General features: G+C 34.0%; 1 protein-coding gene across 1 annotated transcript; it reads left to right on the top strand.

The window, feature by feature from the left end:
- Nucleotides 1–5,179: 5,179 nt before the first annotated feature.
- LOC134244694 (uncharacterized) lies at nucleotides 5,180–11,515 on the top strand. Its single transcript, XM_062726950.1, has 5 exons — nucleotides 5,180–5,402; nucleotides 9,026–9,355; nucleotides 9,653–9,826; nucleotides 10,482–10,631; nucleotides 10,847–11,515. Exons 1-5 carry the CDS (start codon nucleotides 5,345–5,347, stop codon nucleotides 10,942–10,944), a joined length of 810 nt encoding a protein of 269 aa, XP_062582934.1. The 5' UTR covers nucleotides 5,180–5,344; the 3' UTR covers nucleotides 10,945–11,515.
- Nucleotides 11,516–20,722: the final 9,207 nt, after the last annotated feature.

Below are 20,722 nucleotides of genomic sequence, written 5' to 3'. Positions count from 1 at the left end.
TTGTGTGCCAAGTGATAATGAAATCAGACCAAAACTGTAGAAGGAGTAGGGTTTTAAAGGAATTTCTCAGAACATTCTACTTTTAGTAACCATTGCAACACCGCTCATCGAAATCAAAAACCGATGCACCATTTTATGAATCTTAATGTGGTTTACTTGTGTGCCAAGTGATATTGAAATGAGACTAAAACTGTAGAAGGAGTAGCGTTTTAAAGGAAATTCACAGAAAATTCTATTTTTAGTAACCATGGCAACATCGTTCATCGAAATCAAAAACCGATGCACTAATTTATGTATCTTAGTGTAGTCTACTTGTGTTCCAATGATATTGAAATGAGACTAAAACTGTAGAAGGAGTAGCGTTTTAAAGGAATTTCTCAGAAAATTCTATTTTTAGTAACGATGGCAACATCGTTCATCTAAATCAAAAACTGATGCACAATTTTATGTATCTTGGTGTAGTCTACTTGTGTGCCAAGTTATATTGAAATCAGACCAAAACTGTAGAAGGAGTAGCGTTTTAAAGGAATTTCTAAGAAAATTCTATTTTTAGTAACCATGGCAACACCGTTCATCGAAATCAAAAACCGATGTACTATTTTATGTATCTTAGTGTAGTCTACTTGTGTGCCAAGTTATACTGAAATCAGACTAAAATTGTAGGAGGAGTAGCATTTTGAAAAATTGTTTACAGACAGACGGACAGACAGACAGACAGACAGACGGACGGACGCCGGACGCATTACTATCGCATAAGCTCTTCTGGTCTCTGACCAGTAGAGCTAAAAAAATGTGTCTAGATTAAGGGAGGGAAGGGTAGATGGTTTAGCAAAGTGGAAAGTGAAAAAAATTCTAAACATTCCGCAAAAAATCTTACGCCGTACATTGCACATTTGTGCATTATGAGATCTGTACATTATGGTCTATACGATTAATACATCACGCCGCAGGTATGTCACAATTAAATACAGGTTTTCTTACCTACAGACACACTTATAATTAATTCTGTTGTTTATTTTTTTAATTTTCACATTTGCATTCATACCCAATTGTATATATTATGTACACATTATGATTTACAATTGTAACATTGTTTTCATGCATTTTCTGTTGTTGGATGTAATCATTTATTGATGTAGAATTCATAAAAATAAACATAGAAATTTGTTCTCATTTATTAAATACATGAATATTAATCACAAGAAATGCATTGAGGACTACTTCATACAGGTATTAACAGACCTGTATGCAGGATAAAAAAGTGAGTTTCTTACGATATTCAAAATGCAACTTCTTTCAATTTTCAAAACGCTACTTCTCTTTTAATGTTTATCCTATCTTATTTGCCCACGTGCATGGCGCAGTGGTGGAAAGTCTTGGTATAAGTTGATCCATAGGGGTTCGAATCCTACCGCAAGTCTTTTATACGAGACCGTCCCGTGGTCCTGTGTCGCAGTATGCGATGGCACGAAAAGGATTTCGCACTGCTAAATGACCCTATGTGCCAAATAATGGTCAAGATTTGGAAAGTGGTGGCGTCTTCAGGATCGAAGCATTCTTGTGAGGGCCGTTAAAAAATAAAGAAACAAACCTCAGTGCGCCTTCAAATTCAGACCAAACGCTTCAACCATTGCGTGACATGGGCGTCTCCGCAATATACCGGGTAATAGCTAAATTGAGATTGTGGCTCTGATAAATTGTATTTATTCAAAAGGAAAGAAAAGAAGCACATTTACTTGAAACTATATGCTTTAGCTATGAATAAAAACATTATCAGAAAACAATTATCTCATCTGATCAAGTGCATCGATCAAAGGGAATCATCCGACCTTTTTGATATTCGATACGTGAAAATTGCTTGGGATTTAGTAACCCCCTAAACTATGAAAAATTGTAAAACAGAAGGTTGATCGATAACACTGAAGGAACAACAGAATCTGACGACAGCATCCAGGGTACTAGCGAACTTGATAATATGTTTAATCGAGTTTAGGAAGATTTAGACATGGACCCAGACTCGAGACTGACAAATCGTCTGTTAAGAGGCACCAGGCAGGGTTGTATTAATAGGCGGCACATAGAATGTGACGAATATTTGAAATTCTATTGTAAACAATATCAATGTATTGTCATCATCAGTCTTTGTCAATTAATGTATCTTGAGTCCTCAGAAAATTTCAATCAAAAGGTAGGTCACTGTGACCTACTTATGGTATTTTATAATTATACTATATCTTCAGTCTTAACCGGCTAAATATTATCAAACATTGTAAGTTGATGCATTTTGAGTCTTATGATACTAATAGAGTTGGAGGCTTCTAATAGAAGTGATAGATTGTACAATTTATCAGAAGAGCGATTCAAGGCCCTTGGGCCTCTTGTTGTTAACCGTTTCTATTCATTTTCAAGAGTTAAATTACATCTCTAAATACCAATATAACACAGGCACCTGACGTTACTTATTTTTCTTTTAATAAAAAAAATATACCCTTACCATATAATAAACCGAGATCACCATCGGCGCCATCTTGCGTTTTTCTAGGTCTGCCACATCCACTTGTATTTTCGTCTGAAACTCCGTGAAATAAATTCCCTGCAACCATATTCTTTCTGTGGCTGCAACCATATTCTTTCTGTGGCCAGTCGTTCGAGGTCAAAACTTACGGACACTGCAGCCAGAAGGGCGCATCACACTTGCAAATATTAACAAACTCGATCTACTGCTTCAATAATCCGAGAAATCACCGGGAGGGGGGGTGGCGGAAGTTTACATACGACTTGAAATTCTTAAGGAATTGACCCTTTTTTGATTGGTCAATGTATTTGTACCATTTATCTTTAAAAAAGTTAGTACTTATTCCAAAAACAATAATTCAGACAATAATACAACGTGATGTACATGTAAGAACATTCACTTTATCCCTCTACCAAATAATTTCGATATAATAGCTTGATCAAAGCGATTATATTTTGTAAATTTCGAAGATCGGCCTGATCATGCTAGCTGATCAATGAACATTTTCGAGACAAAATATTGAGTCGGTTGCAAGTCCCTACTTACATGCACTAGATATAATTCTGAAATAAAGGACTCAAAAACTGAGTATGGGTCAAAATTTGTTGTCCGGATTTTCGAAACGAGTTAAAAAGAAGTCTCTGTCGAGACTGAAGCTCTACTGGTTTGAACTTATAGCAAAGGAAGAGAAGAGTACTTAAGCAGCTGGGATTTGAAACTTTACATCAATAGAATAATGATCGTTGATAAAGTCTCTTTATGTTCTTAGTGTAGTCTACTTGTGTGCCAAGTTATATTGAAATCAGACCAAAACTGTAGGAGGAGTAGCATTTTGAAACAATTTTACAGACATTTCAATTTTTAGTAACCACGGCAACACAGTTCATCAAAATTAAAATTTGATACACAGAATTATGTATCTTAGTGTATTCTACTTGTGTGCCAAGTTGTATTGAAATCAGACCAAAACTGTAGGAGGAGTAGCATTTTGAAACAATTTTACAGATATTTCTGTTTTTAGTAACCACGGCAACACCGTTCATCGAAATCAAAAACCGATACATTGATTTATGTATCTTAGTGTATTCTACTTGTGTGTCAAATTATACTGAAATCAGACCAAAACTGTAGGAGGAGTAGCATTTTGAAAGAATTTCACAGAAATTTCTATTTTTAGTAACCACGGCAACACCGTTCATCGAAATCAAAAACCGATACATGGAATTATGTATCTTAGTGTATTCTACTTGTGTGCCAAGTTATACTGAAATCAGACCAAAACTGTAGGAGGAGTAGCATTTTGAAAGAATTTCACAGAAATTTCTATTTTTAGTAACCACGGCAACACCGTTCATCGAAATCAAAAACCGATACACAGAATTATGTATCTTAGTGTATTCTATTTGTGTGCCAAGTAACATTGAAATCAGACCAAAACTGTAGGAGGAGTAGCATTTTGAAAGAATTTCACGGAAATTTCTATTTTTAGTAACCACGGCAACACCGTTCATCGAAATCAAAAACCGATACACAGAATTATGTATCTTAGTGTATTCTACTTGTGTGCCAAGTTATAGTGAAATCAGACCAAAACTGTAGGAGGAGTAGCATTTTGAAAGAATTTCACAGAAATTTCTATTTTTAGTAACCACGGCAACACCGTTCATCGAAATCAAAAACCGATACACAGAATTATGTATCTTAGTGTATTCTACTTGTGTGCCAAGTTATACTGAAATCAGACCAAAACTGTAGGAGGAGTAGCATTTTGAAAGAATTTCTCAGAAATTTCTATTTTTAGTAACCACGGCAACACCGTTCATCGAAATCAAAAACCGATACACAGAATTATGTATCTTAGTGTAGTCTACTTGTGTGCCAAGTTATACTGAAATCAGACTAAAACTGTAGGAGGAGTAGCATTTTGAAAGAATTTCACAGAAATTTCTATTTTTAGTAACCACGGCAACACCGTTCATGGAAATCAAAAACCGATACACAGAATTATGTATCTTAGTGTAGTCTACTTGTGTGCCAAGTTATATTGAAATTAGACCAAAACTGTAGGAGGAGTAGCATTTTGAAAAATTGTTTACAGACAGACGGACAGACATACGGACAGACGGACGGACGCCGGACGCATTATCATCGCATAAGCTCTTCTGGTCTCTGACCAGTAGAGCTAAAAATATCGAAGGGATATTCAAACACTTTTATTGACACTGAAAACTATAGATGAGGTCTTTATCAACTTGTATTTTGAATCGATACCATGATGTGCTTTGCGTCGATCCTACACCAATCTTGTTGCAGCGTTTTAAAGCTGTTATCACTTATATGTAGTAAATATCCATGCTTGTATTTAAAGTCAAACTAAACATTCATAAATATAGATGTTTTATAAAAAAGAGAAATTAAACTGATCATACAACATTATAATTTGTGCAGAAAAGAGACTGGAAACAGAGGTTTACATAAATCAAATCCATAGTTAAATATAGGTGTTTCGTGTTTCATTGATTACATGTACCATACTTAAAAAATAAATTTATAATAAACATATATCTGGAATTAAAAAAAAATGGCAGCCAAACAGGATAACACTACATCTCCATTTTAACGATTACAATATAATCCATGCTTTCCATCATTCCATCAGCACTGCAGTCGAAATAATATGCAATGACATGAATTCGAATCAATACGTACAGATTAAGGCATTTACTGCAGACGTATGACACAGTTATCGCATACAATGTACCGACTGCTGCCATATGTCACAGAGGAAAACAATGCAAACAATTACAGGAAAACCGTGAGCTAGTAGGCATGTTACTGATAAAAAGGATTGCCGGCTTAATTCTGGGAGGACCCCTTTTACTTCAAGGTATATGTTTATTTTTGTGTAAATTTTTTCAGTTGACATGCTTTTACTTAAAACAGCTTAACATTATACCGAGTCAAAAAAACATGCGATATTGACAGCATGATCTCGTTCTGAATGGATATTTTTCTGCTTGTAAAATGATTTAAGGGTTCATTTAGGAAGGATTTTAAATCTTACAACGGAGTCAGTACTTCATTTTAACGGATAAATATTTAGGTCACCTGAGTAATCAGGTTACCTATTGCTATCTGTTTTCGTCTGTCGACGTGCGTTAACATATGAATATTTCAGATTCTCCTGTGCAACCGCTCTAGTAAATTTAACACAAAGCATCTGGTGGGTGAAGGGGAACAAAAATTGTGAATTTCATGGTTCCCCCTCCCTTCTGAGATGTGGGGCAAAACCACTAAAATTAATGCAATCTTTAAAAATCTTCGTCTTTACTTTTGGACTTCAAGCAGTCAAATTGTTGGCATGATTGTAATCAGCATTGAGTCCTCTACCAATATTGTGAAATTCATGGCCCCAGGGTCAGTGGTTCTAGTGTTAGGGCGGAACTAAATAGATTATATAATGAAAATGTATAAGTTCTTTGAAAATCTTCTCTGCGCCTGCGCAAAGTTATGTTGAATAAGGCTGCCTCTACCAAAACTGTGAAATTCATGGGCCCTGGGTCAGGGGTTCTAGTGCTAGGACGGGCCTCTCTTGATTATCTAGTGAAATGGCATAAATTCTTTGAAAATTTTCTTCTCTGTTCCTGGGTATTTTATGAGCCAAGTACAAAGTTATTTTGAGCAAGAATGTCCCTTTCAAAATAGTGAATCTTATGGCCCAAGGGTAAGGGGTTCTCATGTTAGAGCGAGGCTCTATTGGTTATATAGTGAAATGGCATAAATTCTTTCAAAGTCTTCTTCTTGATATTAAACAAACTACAAAGTTAGGAAGAAAAAGAGTGCTGTTTCCAAAACTGTGAAATGTATGGCTCCTGGGTCAGGGGTTCTGGTGTTACGGCGCGGCTAAATAAAGTATATTTTGAAATTGCATAATTTTTGCACAAATCTTCTTTTCTGCTCTTGGGCATAAAATAAACTAAGCAAGTACATTGTTATGTTGAATAAGGCTGCCTTTACCAAAATTTTGAAATTCATGGCCCCTTGGCCAAGAGTTCTAGGGCGGGGCTCTATTGATTAAATAGTGAAATTGCATAAATTCTTTGAAAATCTTCTTCTCTGCTCCTGGATATTAAATAAACTAACCAAGTGTAAATTTTTGATGAGCAAGTGTTTCTTCCAAAATTGTGAATTTCATAGCACCTGGGTCAGGGGTTCTGGTGATAGGGCGGGCTTCTGTTGATTATATGTTGAAAATACATTAGTTCTTAAAAATCTTCTCTGCTTCTGGGCATGAAATAAACTAACCAAGTACATACTAGTTATGTTAAATAAGGCTGCCTCTTCCAATTTGTGAATTTCAAGGCGGGGTTCCAAAGATTGTATAGTGAAAATACATGAATACTTTGAAAATCTTTTCCTTTGCTCCTGGTTAATATGCCGATAATCGAATTACCTATTTATGATAAAGGAAGGTGCCTTTTTCAAAATGGTTAATTTCAAGGCCCCTGGGTTAGGGTTACCGTGAGTTGGGTGTTTTGTCTGAAAACAAATTAAATCTTTGAAATCTGCTCGTTGGTATTAATCGACCATGTATGATAAAAGGAGATGGGTGAACGTAGCGTGCAAAAAGGCCACTACCTTCAGTTATATAAAAATCATATTTAAATCGTGAATTTAGTATTTAGAATCAAGTTCTCATCATTGATTTTTATGAAATCATGAAAAACAAAAAAGTTTTGAGGAAAATTTTTCGTCAAAATTTATTTTTTATTTAAAAAAAAATGAGGAATCCATTGGGTTCAAACCCTAGCAATAAAAATCCTGAGTTGCATTCTCTATTTAGACCAGCACGCTCACCACTACGCTACACAAGTTCTGACGAATTGTGGCATTTAAAGCATGTTTGTGATATGACCATTGACGTAAGGAACTTCAGTTTTTTTAAAAAGATACGAATTAATGTCATAAAATTATATTTTTAAGGTATAGTGGGTCCTTGCTTCATAATTTTGGAAACCAAAATATGTATGATTGTATGCAAACTTTAAGGATTAACTTTCAAAAAAATGAGAGAAAAGACCCACTCATATCTATAAATAGTGTTATAGTGTGAAAAAAATCTCGTTTTGTCCTCTTTCGTGTGTGTGTAATATTTCATGGGCAGATAACTTCAATTTTCATGAGATTTGTGCAAGTTGTAGAGATTTTACATAAAGTATACTTTTATGTTAGATGAAATATTAAGGGAAATTTTGATATAACTGAGATTTAATTTTTCATCTTCATGATTGTTGCTCTATGGGCTTATCTCTCGTCATGTTCACCCATCTCCTTTCAAAATTTACGAAATATGCTGCCGCAGGTTCAGTGGTTCCTGTGGTATGGGGTGCACACCTGCTGGTTATAAAGTAAAAATGCATTTTCTCTTTGTTAATCTGATCTACCTCTGGGTACTAAGTAACCAAAGTAAGCATGCTAAGTGTATAATTATGATAAGCAATGTTGCCTCTTTAAAGATTGTATATTTCATGGCTTCTGGATTAAACAAACCAAATTCAATTGCTGGATAATTGCTACGATACTCAGGTGACCTATAAGGCCCGTGGGCCTTTTTTTAAAAAAAAAAGAAGAATTTATTCTATCAATTTAATATCCTGTTTAGAGACAAAATGGATAATTAAGGTTGCTTTTAAATAAGGAAAAATACATTTTCCAACGAAAGATCATTTTAACCCACCTTAATCTTTAATATTCTAGATATTCAGTGCTACCTTCGGAGTTACAATACATTTAACTTCGATAGATATTTATAACTATAAGAAAAATGTAAAGAGTTCGATCAGCAAATGATGTATACAAATGACTGAACAAGATAAAGAGGATCCCCACACATTCCAGAGGTGGAAATATATAGGAGCCTCGCAGGAAAAAGCATCCGGTCATATCCGCAGTTAGCATCTGTATTGGTCAAGAAAACTGAATGTTTAACGTCCCTCTCGAGAAATTTTCACTCATATGGAGACGCTCACCACTTCGCAGGTGGAGAGTTGCAAATTCCTATACTAGGCACTCAGTGTCATTGAGCAAAGAGGGATCTTTACATATTAGCACGGACTGCGACACGGGACCTTGGTTTATACGGTCTCGTCCGAAGGACTGGGCTTCACGTCCCACTCTTTGTAGTAAGAAAAACATGTCTTACTCTTATTAAAATATGCTGGTTTTCTTTAAATTACGTGTATTGGCTTAATATGAAGCTGTTAATCTGTTCAACTTTCAGCTATAAATTTTTAGAGTTCCTTTATTTTGTAAAGATACTTGAATGTGTTCATTATCCTTTTATAAAGACAATACATTTTTGTCTAATTTTATTTATTTATTTTTTTGTTCGTATTGGATATCCAGAAAGGTTAATAAGATTAAGTCTTTAAGAATTAATATGGTTAACTTTTTAATTCAATTCTATGTTCTGTTTAATTACACTGGGTTTTTTTTCTCACATTCATCAAGGAATTTGTGGAACGATCATCAATTTAGATGACCTATCCGAAGGAATTTGTCACAAAGAAGAATTTGAAATTGAGATTTCAATGAGGTGTGACATGAAAAACCTCACAATCAACATCGTTACAGATGTTTTAATAAACTGCATTTTCATCAATAATAATAAGTCGTTTTGCCATACTGCGGATTCTGTGCATTATAATCACGACAAGGACAGTAGAATTTTGACAATACGTACACCATTTAATCACAGTTCCCATGCCGGTCATACGCTATGGATCAACACTACGTGTCAAAAAAGAAGTTTACGTGAAAGGATTCTCTTGAAGCCTTGTCGTAAGTCTGTATACATTTCAACCTTCCTTTTGAATTTAATCTTCTTTTTAGTCAAATTTTTGAAGAGATTTTTTAAAATTTATTATGTTATGTGGGCAAGGAATGCAAGAAAAAAATACTAATTCTTCTAGTATTCCCGCCTGGATTCATTCATTTGTAATAGTAGAATCTCGAAAATTCAATATTAAGGTTGAATTTCAAAGAGGGGGAATTAAACTGCTTAAAAATAACAATTCTTGTTTACTGCTGTAATTGAATTGCAATAATACACTAAAAGTTATGTATTTCCTCTTTAAGTTTCTGGGTTTCGAACAACGGCGTACGGTAACAACACGCATGTAACGATTTCCTGTGAGCATGCGTCCTTCAGGTTTTCACATAAAGGTATACGTATCGTGGGAAAAGAGGATTTGGCACACTGCAGATGGAACAAAGAAAATCAAACGAACCATTGCTTCGGTGATTCGGAAGGTAAACATGAATATTCTTCAAATGTTGTCCCCTGCGCATAGCTCAAAGCAGTCTGTTTTCTCCTTGCGGTCCTTTTTTCTAATCTTAAATTTTCTTTAAACAATCGGAAAATGTTATGATATACTAGTATTTGACTATTTGTATGACGTACAGAGGAAGTGTCTAATATTTTCATTGAAATCGATATACACAGTAACAATGTCATGTTATTTTAAGCGGTAATATAATCAATATTAAAGTGTCCTCTAAATTTAATGTACTATAAATAATTATATTGACATGTTTCAGGTTAATCATGATTTCTTAGGGGGACATACAGTGTATTGTTATCTGAATTACAAAAACACTTGTATTTTATAAGTGCAAATGTCAGAACGCTTTGGGTTGAGTCCAATTGATAAGAACGGCATCATTTGTAAAACTGCACGGCCAAGCTTTTTAATCTAATAGTTATCAGATAAATATCAGTGGCAGATTAAGATGGGGCCAGAGGGAACCCCTTTTGTATCCCAAATATACACAAGATTTAATAAATCTTTTTTTTTTTTGGTGTGGTTCTGGACCGTTACCCCGACCCCATTTCAAGATTCCTTGAATCAGCCACTGAATATACATATTTCTTCACTTTATGTATCAAAATTGTTCTCTCTTGCAGCTCTGGTCAATGGAGTAAGGCATACGATGCCATACAATGAGGGAATAAACATCACGTGTAAATTTGACGAGCAGACTATAGAAATCGATCCACGTCAGCAAACAACAATAAAAGGAAGTAAAATGATGACCAAGAACAACAAATTACCATGTATGATATCTTTTTCAATAGTAAGAATAATGAGGATGTCGATAAATATCAAAACTTAAAATATTTGAAATCGTAATCATTTTTAAAGGATTTGAATGAGAATTGGTTATGAAACTTGCTCTTGTGATTCCTTAATAAAATACATACATGTATGGGTTTTCCCTGAAATAAAAATTGATCTCCTAGTATAAGTCTATATTTCGTTTTTTTTCCAGCTGTTTCCATGTCATCACAAGATAATGGAAAAACAATACCGACTGGCTCCTTAATTTTGGTTTCTATTTTGTACATCTTCTACGACGTTTTTGTTTGAGAATTTAACATCGGGAACCTCGGGAGGTTTGAATGTCACTCGTTGTATCTTGTGTCTGAAGCCAATCGTTTGTCAACATGTTTATAGGAAATCGAAAATCGCCTATATAACAACCAGATAATGGAAACGATCTTATTTCATCATGGCGCCTCTATGCTCTGTAGTCAAGTGTCGTGGTTCAGTCGAGTCTGAGATAATAGTATGACATTGATAAACTTGTGCCACTGAGCTCGAGAGAAGCAATTTCATATATGACATCACAATGTTTAATTGTAAAAGTAAGAAATATAAGTTAATAATTACTTTCTTAAATGTAAGTTAATAATGACTTTTCTATTTTAGTTTCTCTGTGATAACTTTTTTGAAGGTTGTGAGAGTTGATTTTTTTTTTATAATTTAACCTGAATGTAAATTTTGTATAGTGAAATGTCAGGAGACTGATATGCATGTCATCCTCATGCAGCTTTCTTTAGTTTGTGTTTGACATCAGTGGGCGGGGACTTTTGAATAACTTAAATGTGTATTTTTATCAATTAGACATTTTTGATAATGAAATAAAACATGAAATCTTTCTATGTGTTATTCAAATGCATTATCAGCCATAAAGATTTCTACAAGGAAAAAGTATCTTCAAGGTTTTGAGAAGTGATTTTCGGTGGAGCATGTTAGGGGACGACCATTTGATTCTGAGGGGGGCCTGGCAGATTTTAGAAATAAATAATCTGTCCCTGAAAATATTGAAAATAAATAATCTGTCCTCCACTACAGAGAAAATAAATAATCTGACCTTGACTTCTGATAATTAAATATTATAAAAATACCTTTTTTATTTACGTGTTATTTAATCTCAAAAATCTTCAATTCAAAAAATTTTTTGGCTCGCTTCGCTCGCCATTTAAGAACCAAATAGTATTTTAAGTCAGATTACCAGACTGGATACTTAAGTCAGTTTATCAACATGACAATGTGCACTTAGTAGGTGTGATGAATAGCTTTAAATACAAACCAATTCTTATACACCACAAAAGAAATTTTCTTGTCAACTAATTATACTTTCCTGATAAAATACAAAATTTACTCTGGCGGATTTAAGGGGGACGTACATGTGTACGACCCCGGGTCCTCCCTTAAAATTTCAAAGTATGATATCGTCGCTGTAATATCAAAATGTCGTAAGTCGATTTTTGGCGCGAAATTTTTATTGCTAATTTGGAATCTGCAATATCGAATACATGTTCTGGCAAAACGTCATGTCTCTAGGCCAATTAGAAAGTGAGATACAGACGTGTGATAAAAGCTCGTATGTCCATTGGATGCATTTTTTTTTCTGACAAAAGGTCGTATGTCTCTGGGCACTGACAAGGATGTCACTGGCCGTCTGATATCAAGGTAAAAATGATAATTTTAGTTAAATCTTTTATAATTTTTATTAAAAAATGTGTTCAACATACAAAACAAAGTATATTTGTTTAATACACAGAGAAATCAACGGAAAGATTGATAAAAAGTTAGATGTATTAAAGCTTACTTTATGACAAACTGAATTCTGTTTTCGCGGTTTGTAACTGCAATCAATTTATGAGTATGTTCATATAATACATTTCAGAGCGTTCTAATATCAGATCCGTACGCTTACAATACGTAGCAGGGTTTTGTTTTAATGCTTTACCGCAGATACGACAATTTGTACAGAAAAAACATCCAGGACAGAAAGAAAAAAACTAGACATACGACATTTTGAAAAAAGATGTTTTTTGTCTCTCCTGAAAAGTTGGGATTTTTGACTTACGACAATTTGATATTACAGCGACGATATGAATATTAATAATAATGCCATACTTTGGGACAATACCAATATATTTTTGCCTAGTTTTACTCTTTAAAATACACAAAAACCCAAGAGCTTCAGGGGGCTTCGACCCCAGGACCCTTTCATTCAAAGTATGATATGACTTAATAATGTCATACTTTGGTACACATCTAACCAATTCCTACAAAAGTTATACTCTTATACATGTAACATATAGAAAAACCCAAGAGATTCAGGTGGCTTTGCTCCCTGCACTTACTTCATTCAAAGTATGGTATGACCGCGGTATTAATGATGTCATACTTTGGTTCATAATAACCAAAACCACTATAATAGTGCCTGGTTTTACTCTTAAAATACACGAAACCCCAAGAGCTTGGGGGGGGGGGGAGTGTACTCCCTCGGCCTCCTCCAGGGCATCGCCCAGGAACTACGGGGGACATAAGGCGGCCCCAGACCTCTTGCCTAAACAAAGTTATACCTGTCCCCTCCCCAAATCCTGTATCTGAATATGGTATATAAATGATTAGTCTTTTAGAATCAATTGATCAAGGTACGGTAAGACATACAAGAAAATAAATAATCTGTCCTCGATAATCTTGAAAATAAATAACCTGTCCTCGACAGGCATGAAAATAAATAATCCGTCTAAAAAAAAATTGCCAGCCCCCCCCCCCCCCCCCCTCAGGATCAAATGGTCGTCCCCTTACATTTTATTGTTGTACATTTACTTTTTCGTTGGTTTTCCCTGGTAATTTTTACTTCCTTTGTTTTCCCTGGAAATTTTCACTGATGCATTGAAAGACCTGAGAGAGATATTCAACATGCTATCAGACACCATTTTGTTACTCAGCAAAGAGTCCAAGGTTTAAAGATATCTACGCAATTTCACTTGACCTGAAGAATGTTTGCCATATAGGCAGTCTTGAATAGCTAGGTGGTTCTCTTTCAGAGACAAAGGAACTTCCGTTTTAGATGACCCAGCATATGAGGAACATTTCTTTTGTTACTTGTGGGTTTGACATCAAATATACTCTATTATCCATAACTAGTTTTCAGCTTGTGTACCTCGTTTTCAATAATTTTAATTAAATAGGAAAGTTTGGAAATGACATTAAAGGGTAATGGATGTGAATGGCAAATTGTTTAGAAATGGAGGATCTTAGTTTAATTCAATTTAACAAAAAAAAAATGCATTAAAAAGACCTAAATTGCAAAAAAAAAAAAAAAAAAAAATGAATTATAAGAGCTTTTTCTCTGACCTAAATCAAAATTCAGTGAATTTATAGACAACAGGGGAAAAAATCTGATGCTCAGTGACAGTGACACCCCATATCCTTTCAAATAATTTTGAAACTTTCTCATTCATAAAAAGAGAATTTAAAAAAAAAGTCTTTGTGATTGATTTTCATTGTTTCACGTCCCTCTCAAGAATCATATGGAGACGACACCACTGTTACAACGCACTTTGAAAAATTACGCACTTTGAAAAATTTTTTCAAAGTGCGTTAATTTTTGGGACCAGGTTAACGCACTTTGAAAAATTTTTTCAAAGTGCGTTGAATTTGGGACCAAATCAACGCACTTTGAAAAATTTTTTCAAAGTGCGTTAAGACTGTACATCATAATTTTACACCATGTAAACATTTAACGCACTTTGAAAAAATTTTCATGAAACAAAAGGAATTAGACAGATATTTTAGAAATATACAACAGTTTTATCCCCTGGCAACGTATGATGGTATATAGTGATGAACTTTCAAGAATCGCCATATTTTGAAATAATCATAAATATGATAACATGTATCTAATATCTTTTCTCATGTCTTACGCAAATAAATAAAGCATATATAAATTAATAAAATACAATTATTTAGTTTTAAATAGCTTTAAAATTGGTGAAAAATAAGCATTTTTTTTTTTCGTGTTTTGTCTATAAACATATGCCCCCCCCCTCCCGTGAAACACAAAAAGCTTTGGCATAAATTTGTAAAATGACAGTCCATATTACCTGTAAATAAGGAATTTTTGTTTCACGGGGGGGGGAGATGTTTTAATAAAATATTTTCAGTTTTCCGTTGATTTCTATAGTGAAAAACACAAGTTTTGCCAAAATTATAGAGTTATCTCTCTTTGGTATCCCAAATAAGTAAAGTTTTATGAAAATTCATATGAATATCTATAAAAATTTTGAGAATCATTCCAATATGTTAACTTTTGAGAATTGACTTAGAGATAGGCGGAAGAATAATACTATCCTTCGTAGTTCTTTACGCCCTTGAATCTTGACCTTTTGACCCCAAATTCAAAAGGGGTCTTCCTAAGGCCACAAGGATTCTGTTATGTTAAATTTCATTGCAAAAGCTCAAAGGGTTGTCGAGATATCGTGTGGAAACGAAAGCGTTACAGAAAGACGGATGGACGGACAGCTAGACGGACGGACGGACAGATAGACCCAAATTAATGTCCCCCACTTTTCAAGCGGGGGACAAAAAGTATCAAATCAGGTTCAAATGATAATTTATCATACCTGAGATTGTAGGAATATTGACTAAGCCATGCAGAATTTTTTTTTCAAAGTGCGTTAATATGGTCGATATTAACGCACTTTGAAAAAAATTTTTTTTTTCAAAGTGCGTTAACATGGTCCCAAAAATTAACGCACTTTGAAAAATTTTTTCAAAGTGCGTAATTTTTTCAAAGTGCGTTGCCACACACCACTTACTGGTGCAGAGCTGCAACTTCTGTCCTATGCTCGGCACTCAGGGCCTTTGAGCAGGGAGGGATCTTTTTTGTGACAGCAAATACTGGCGACAGGGGATCTCGGCTTGACCGGTCTCCACGTCCCATAGTGGGATTCAAACCCGCGACGTAAGGATTTACTCCTTACTTCGCGACTTTTGAGCAGACGCTTTAACCACTGCGCCACGCATGCGACAGAAAGTCTTTGTGTGAACATGCTAAGGCTTGAATTAATATATTCCAAAGAAACATCTTTCGTTTAACTAGCGCATAAAGTATACCTTTATGGGCTAGTTACTATAAAATATTTACTTTTTATTCGGCTTTCTACAGATTTGACCTTTCTGCACTATGACATTTAGAACATTAATGTAAGGAACACTGAAAAGTACATTTCTCTCAGCTTTTGTGAAAAATAATTTTTCTGAAAAAAAAACGAATATTTCTTTTTTTTTACTTAATCTTATCGCTATAATATCAACTCTCACCCATTTATTTATGTACCACACCTCTCCCCACAGACAACCCCCTCTCCCGACTTAATTTCCTGCATTATTTTGCCATGCGATATAGAGATTTTTAAAAAGTTTTGTAATTGCAACGTAGATTTTTTTTCATATCCTTTTTCAACTATCATATTATTTTGATAACAAAAATACATCTAAATGCATAAGTTACTTATATTTTCTTAGCTTCAATAATTTACATGTACCTTTCAGCACATAGTCAACAGTAATTGAAAATTGAGGAAACATTTTGTTAATTTTTCTGGAAAAACTTTTTTTTTTCAATTCATTTTAAATAAATATATTTGAATATGATGTATTTTAATTTCAATAAAAGCATGAAGACGTACTAGCCCCGCACAACCTCCCTCCCAAAACCTCCATTTTGAGTAAATTGTATTTTTTTATAAATGTAATCTTAAGTTTAAATGCCTTAATTGCAGCTCATTCCATTTTCAGTATAACACAATTCTGATATACATTTATCCGACCAAGGAACTGCCTCTCTGTTGAAACTATACAATAAGCATGTCCCAGTTCTGAAGCAACATCAAGTACCGGCTCCCTCCGCATCAATGAAATATACGTGCTGCTACTTCTGTGGAGAACAAGGTCATTCATCCCGGAATTGTGGACATGGGAGCAAAGTCGACTGTTGGCAGTGTGGGGAACCTGGCCACAAACAAAAGTTCTGTCCGTACTAGAATAGGGGCAATGAATGTCTGGCCGAATATACAGAGAGTATTTCATTAAGTCTGCAAAATAACTTTTTACCTCTCGAAACTTTATGTTCAGAATGTAACAAAAATTCATGTAAATGTATCTTAAAAAATTCTCAAATAGAATTTTCATCTGCCAATAATATACATTATCTCAAAACTAAGCAAAAATCTAATTCTAAACAGGAGATAAACAAAAACCCTAGCCCTGAAAGTCTAAATTCTACCAAAGCGATAAACATCTCTAATAAATGGGCCCCGACAAATTCTGGTTTTGGTCTAGTTAAAAAAGGTTTGCGTTTCGGAAATTTTAATGTGTGTCATCTTCTACCAAAATTAGACGAAATGAAATTAATTTTACAAAATGAACGATCTATGGATGTGTTTGGGCTTTGTGAATCATTTTTAAATGAACAAATTAGTGACGCAGATTTGAATATAGATGGTTATGTACTTGAAAGAAAAGATCGACAAAATAAGGGAGGTGGTGGAATAGTTATTTATGTCTCAAATAATCTATCCTATAAGCGTCGACAAGATTTAGAAATTAGTAACATAGAAACAATATGGTTAGAAATCAATTTAAAAAACACAAAACCTATCCTCTATTGTTCTGCATATCGCCCACCATCTGCACCCACCTGCTGGGTGGAGGACCTAGCTAGGGAGATAAATCGTGCCTCCTGCTGTGATGACCAAGAAATCATACTTACAGGTGACTTTAATATTGATCTACTAAAAGACCCCCCTCTATCCTGGACATCTGCACTAGAAGAATTTGGACTAACGCAATTAATTAGCACACCTACTAGAATTACTAACACCTCATCTACCCTTATTGATCATTTCTACACTACCCAACCTGACCTTATCTGTGAAATCCAAGTACCACCCATAGCTATGTCTGACCATTACCCTGTTTTTGCAACACGCAGATCTATCAGCATGCAGCGTAAGGGAAAACACACTGAAATTCAATACCGCGACTTTAAGAATTTTAATGAAGAAAAATTTCTTTCCGATTTAAAAAGTGTCAATTTTGATGCCCTTACGAATTTGGACAATCCTAACGATATCTTAGCGAACTTTTACAATATGTTTAATACTATTCTAAATAGTCACGCTAAAGTAAAGACTAAACGTGTGAAAACTGAGTCTCGTCCAAAATGGTTAACACAAGAAATTAATGATGCTAGACAATTACGAGATTACTATCATCAACACAAAGACTTTGAAAAGTTTCGACATTGGAGGAATAAAGTTACGCTTTTGATTAATAATGCTAAATGTACTTATTATAAATCAGCTATTGAGGAGAGCTCTAATCCTAAAGAACTCTGGAGCTATCTGAACCATTTATCCTCAAAGCCAACATATTTTTTTCCTACTCATATTAAGGACAACAGATCAGAAATTAACGATACACAAGGTATTGTCAATGTTTTTAATGAACACTTTACAAAAATTTCTAGCAATTTATTAAATGAATTACCAAAACGTAACTTTAAACCAGAAAAGTTAAAAGAATTCACAAAATCAAAACTTAATGATGAAAATGTATTTAGCTTACTTCCTATAAGACAAGACGAGGTCCTCTCAATGCTATGCAAACTTGACATTAATAAATCGGCAGGTATAGATTTCATTGGTCCCCGCCTCTTAAGACTTTCTGCCGATATAATTTCTAAGCCTATAACTCATCTAATTAATACTAGCATTACTAATAGCATCTTTCCTTTGCAACTAAAACAAGCTAAAGTCACCCCTATATATAAAAAGGGTGATAAAAATGATCCAAGTAATTACAGACCAATATCAATCTTACCGACTTTATCAAAAATTTTTGAAAAACATGTTGCTAATCAAGTACGTGAATTCACCAGAGCTTTTGACCTCATTACAAACTCACAGAGTGGTTTTAGGGAATTCCATTCTTGCCAAACGGCACTAACCAAACTTACTGACAGCTGGTTGCATGCAATGGACCAAGGGAATCTCACTGGCATTGCATTTCTAGATTTCAGTAAAGCATTTGATTTAGTCAATCATGATCTCTTAATTGAGAAACTGAGGCACTATAACTTTGATTCACTTACAATTAAATGGTTTCAGTCTTATTTAAATTAAAGAACCCAAAGTGTTAAAATTGGTGCATGTTCTTCTGATATCTTACCTATCACAGCAGGGGTGCCCCAGGGGTCTATTTTAGGTCCACTGCTATTTTTATTGTATATAAATGACCTCCCCCTATGTGTCAATTACTGTAATATTGATATGTTTGCAGATGATGCAACTCTGCATTTATCTGATAACAATGTACATAATATTGAAACATTTTTGAATTATGATTTATGCGAAATTGAAAACTGGTGTTTACAGAACCAAATGATTCTGAACACGAACAAATCAAAATCTATGCTTATGTGTACACAACAAAAAAGGTCAAAGTTAGATATTCCAGAACTTGATACAGAAATTTCTGGAGAAAAGCTTGAAAATGTTAATGTTGAAAAACTCTTAGGTGTCTATATAGATCAAAATCTTCATTATAATTATCTTGTAGATTCAGTTTGTAAATCCTTAACATACAAGTTATTTACACTCCGTAAAATTAAGAAATTTCTTCCATTAAATACCAGAAAACTTTTTTATAATGCGTATATTTTGCCTTCAATAAACTATTGTCTTACAATTTGGGGCAATGCATCTAAAACTAGCATTGAAAGAATTCATAAACTTCAGAAACGGGCTGCTAGAATTATTCTTGATGCAGCACCCGACGAACCATCAAAACCATTGTTTGAAAAACTGGGATGGCTAAATGTATTTGAATTAGTCACACTACATAAGTGTATTTTATTGTACAAAACTTTTTATGGTATGAGCCCCGAATATCTCCAGGACCTTTTTGTTTTTCATAGCCATGATTCCTATTCCTTACGTTCAGAATTAAATTATAATCTTCGTTTACCAAAACATAGAACAATTTTATTTACAAATTCTATTCAATATTCAGGTGTAAATTTATGGAATAACCTACCATTACATATAAAATTATCATCAACCTTACCTATTTTTAGACGAAATGTTGAAAAAATTATAATTAGCCAACGTATGTAAATAAATGTTTGAATATATGTCCTTTGTACAAGATGTTTGACAATTACTATTGTTTAAGACAATGTCTCTTGAACAATTAATATTGACTTCTTTATTTTGAATCTATATCTCATTTAGATGTACATTACATTATGCACTAACGAACTCTACATGTTTTATCTTTGATTGTATCATTTTATGTAATATGTTGTTTGAAATTAGAAGGCCCCGGGAAGAATAGTACCTGGTACTAATCGGGTTACCTTCTCTAAATAAAGCATTATTATTATTATTATTATTATTATAAAATCCTTATTACTGAACAATGTCAATTACATATATTGTATTACTCGTCGAACAAACACAAACACCTTTAAAGGCCGGTATACACGATGAGATTTGTAGTATAATACAAGTATTATAATACTTTTGTATTATAATACTTTCCTGTACTCACGCTAATACATATCTTATAAGATTGTAAATAAACTACGTATTCCAACGTGTTTTATCTGTCATATTTCTCAAAGTAATAAAAACGGAGGATGAGGCTCTGATAGCAGTATCTATCATCGTACTATGCACTGTCTGATATATTCCACAAGTCCTTTCCCCTTCCCATTAAGACACGAGTTTTTCGATGTCATTACTTGTAAAGTCAACCATTATTATTAACCATGTGCTTTTTTAGTAATGATAAAAATAGGATGACCCCAAGTGTCATTACATTTCATTGGTTGAAAGTGATAGGTAAGTTAAGATTTGTATTAGGAAATAGAGCATTGCCTCTATTCTTAATACAGTTTTATAAGATTCGAAAAATCTTATGATACACTGTATTAAGAGTGTATACACAGTAAGATTTTGTATTATAATACAAATCTTATAATACAAATCTTACC

Source organism: Saccostrea cucullata, unplaced genomic scaffold (assembly GCF_032062105.1).
Source record: "Saccostrea cucullata isolate Sc308-1 unplaced genomic scaffold, CSIRO_AGI_Scuc_v1 ctg15636, whole genome shotgun sequence".
Lineage (NCBI taxonomy): Eukaryota > Metazoa > Mollusca > Bivalvia > Ostreida > Ostreidae > Saccostrea > Saccostrea cuccullata.
Note: the sequence above shows the minus strand (reverse complement) of the source record. Positions and strands in the feature narration are given on the sequence as shown.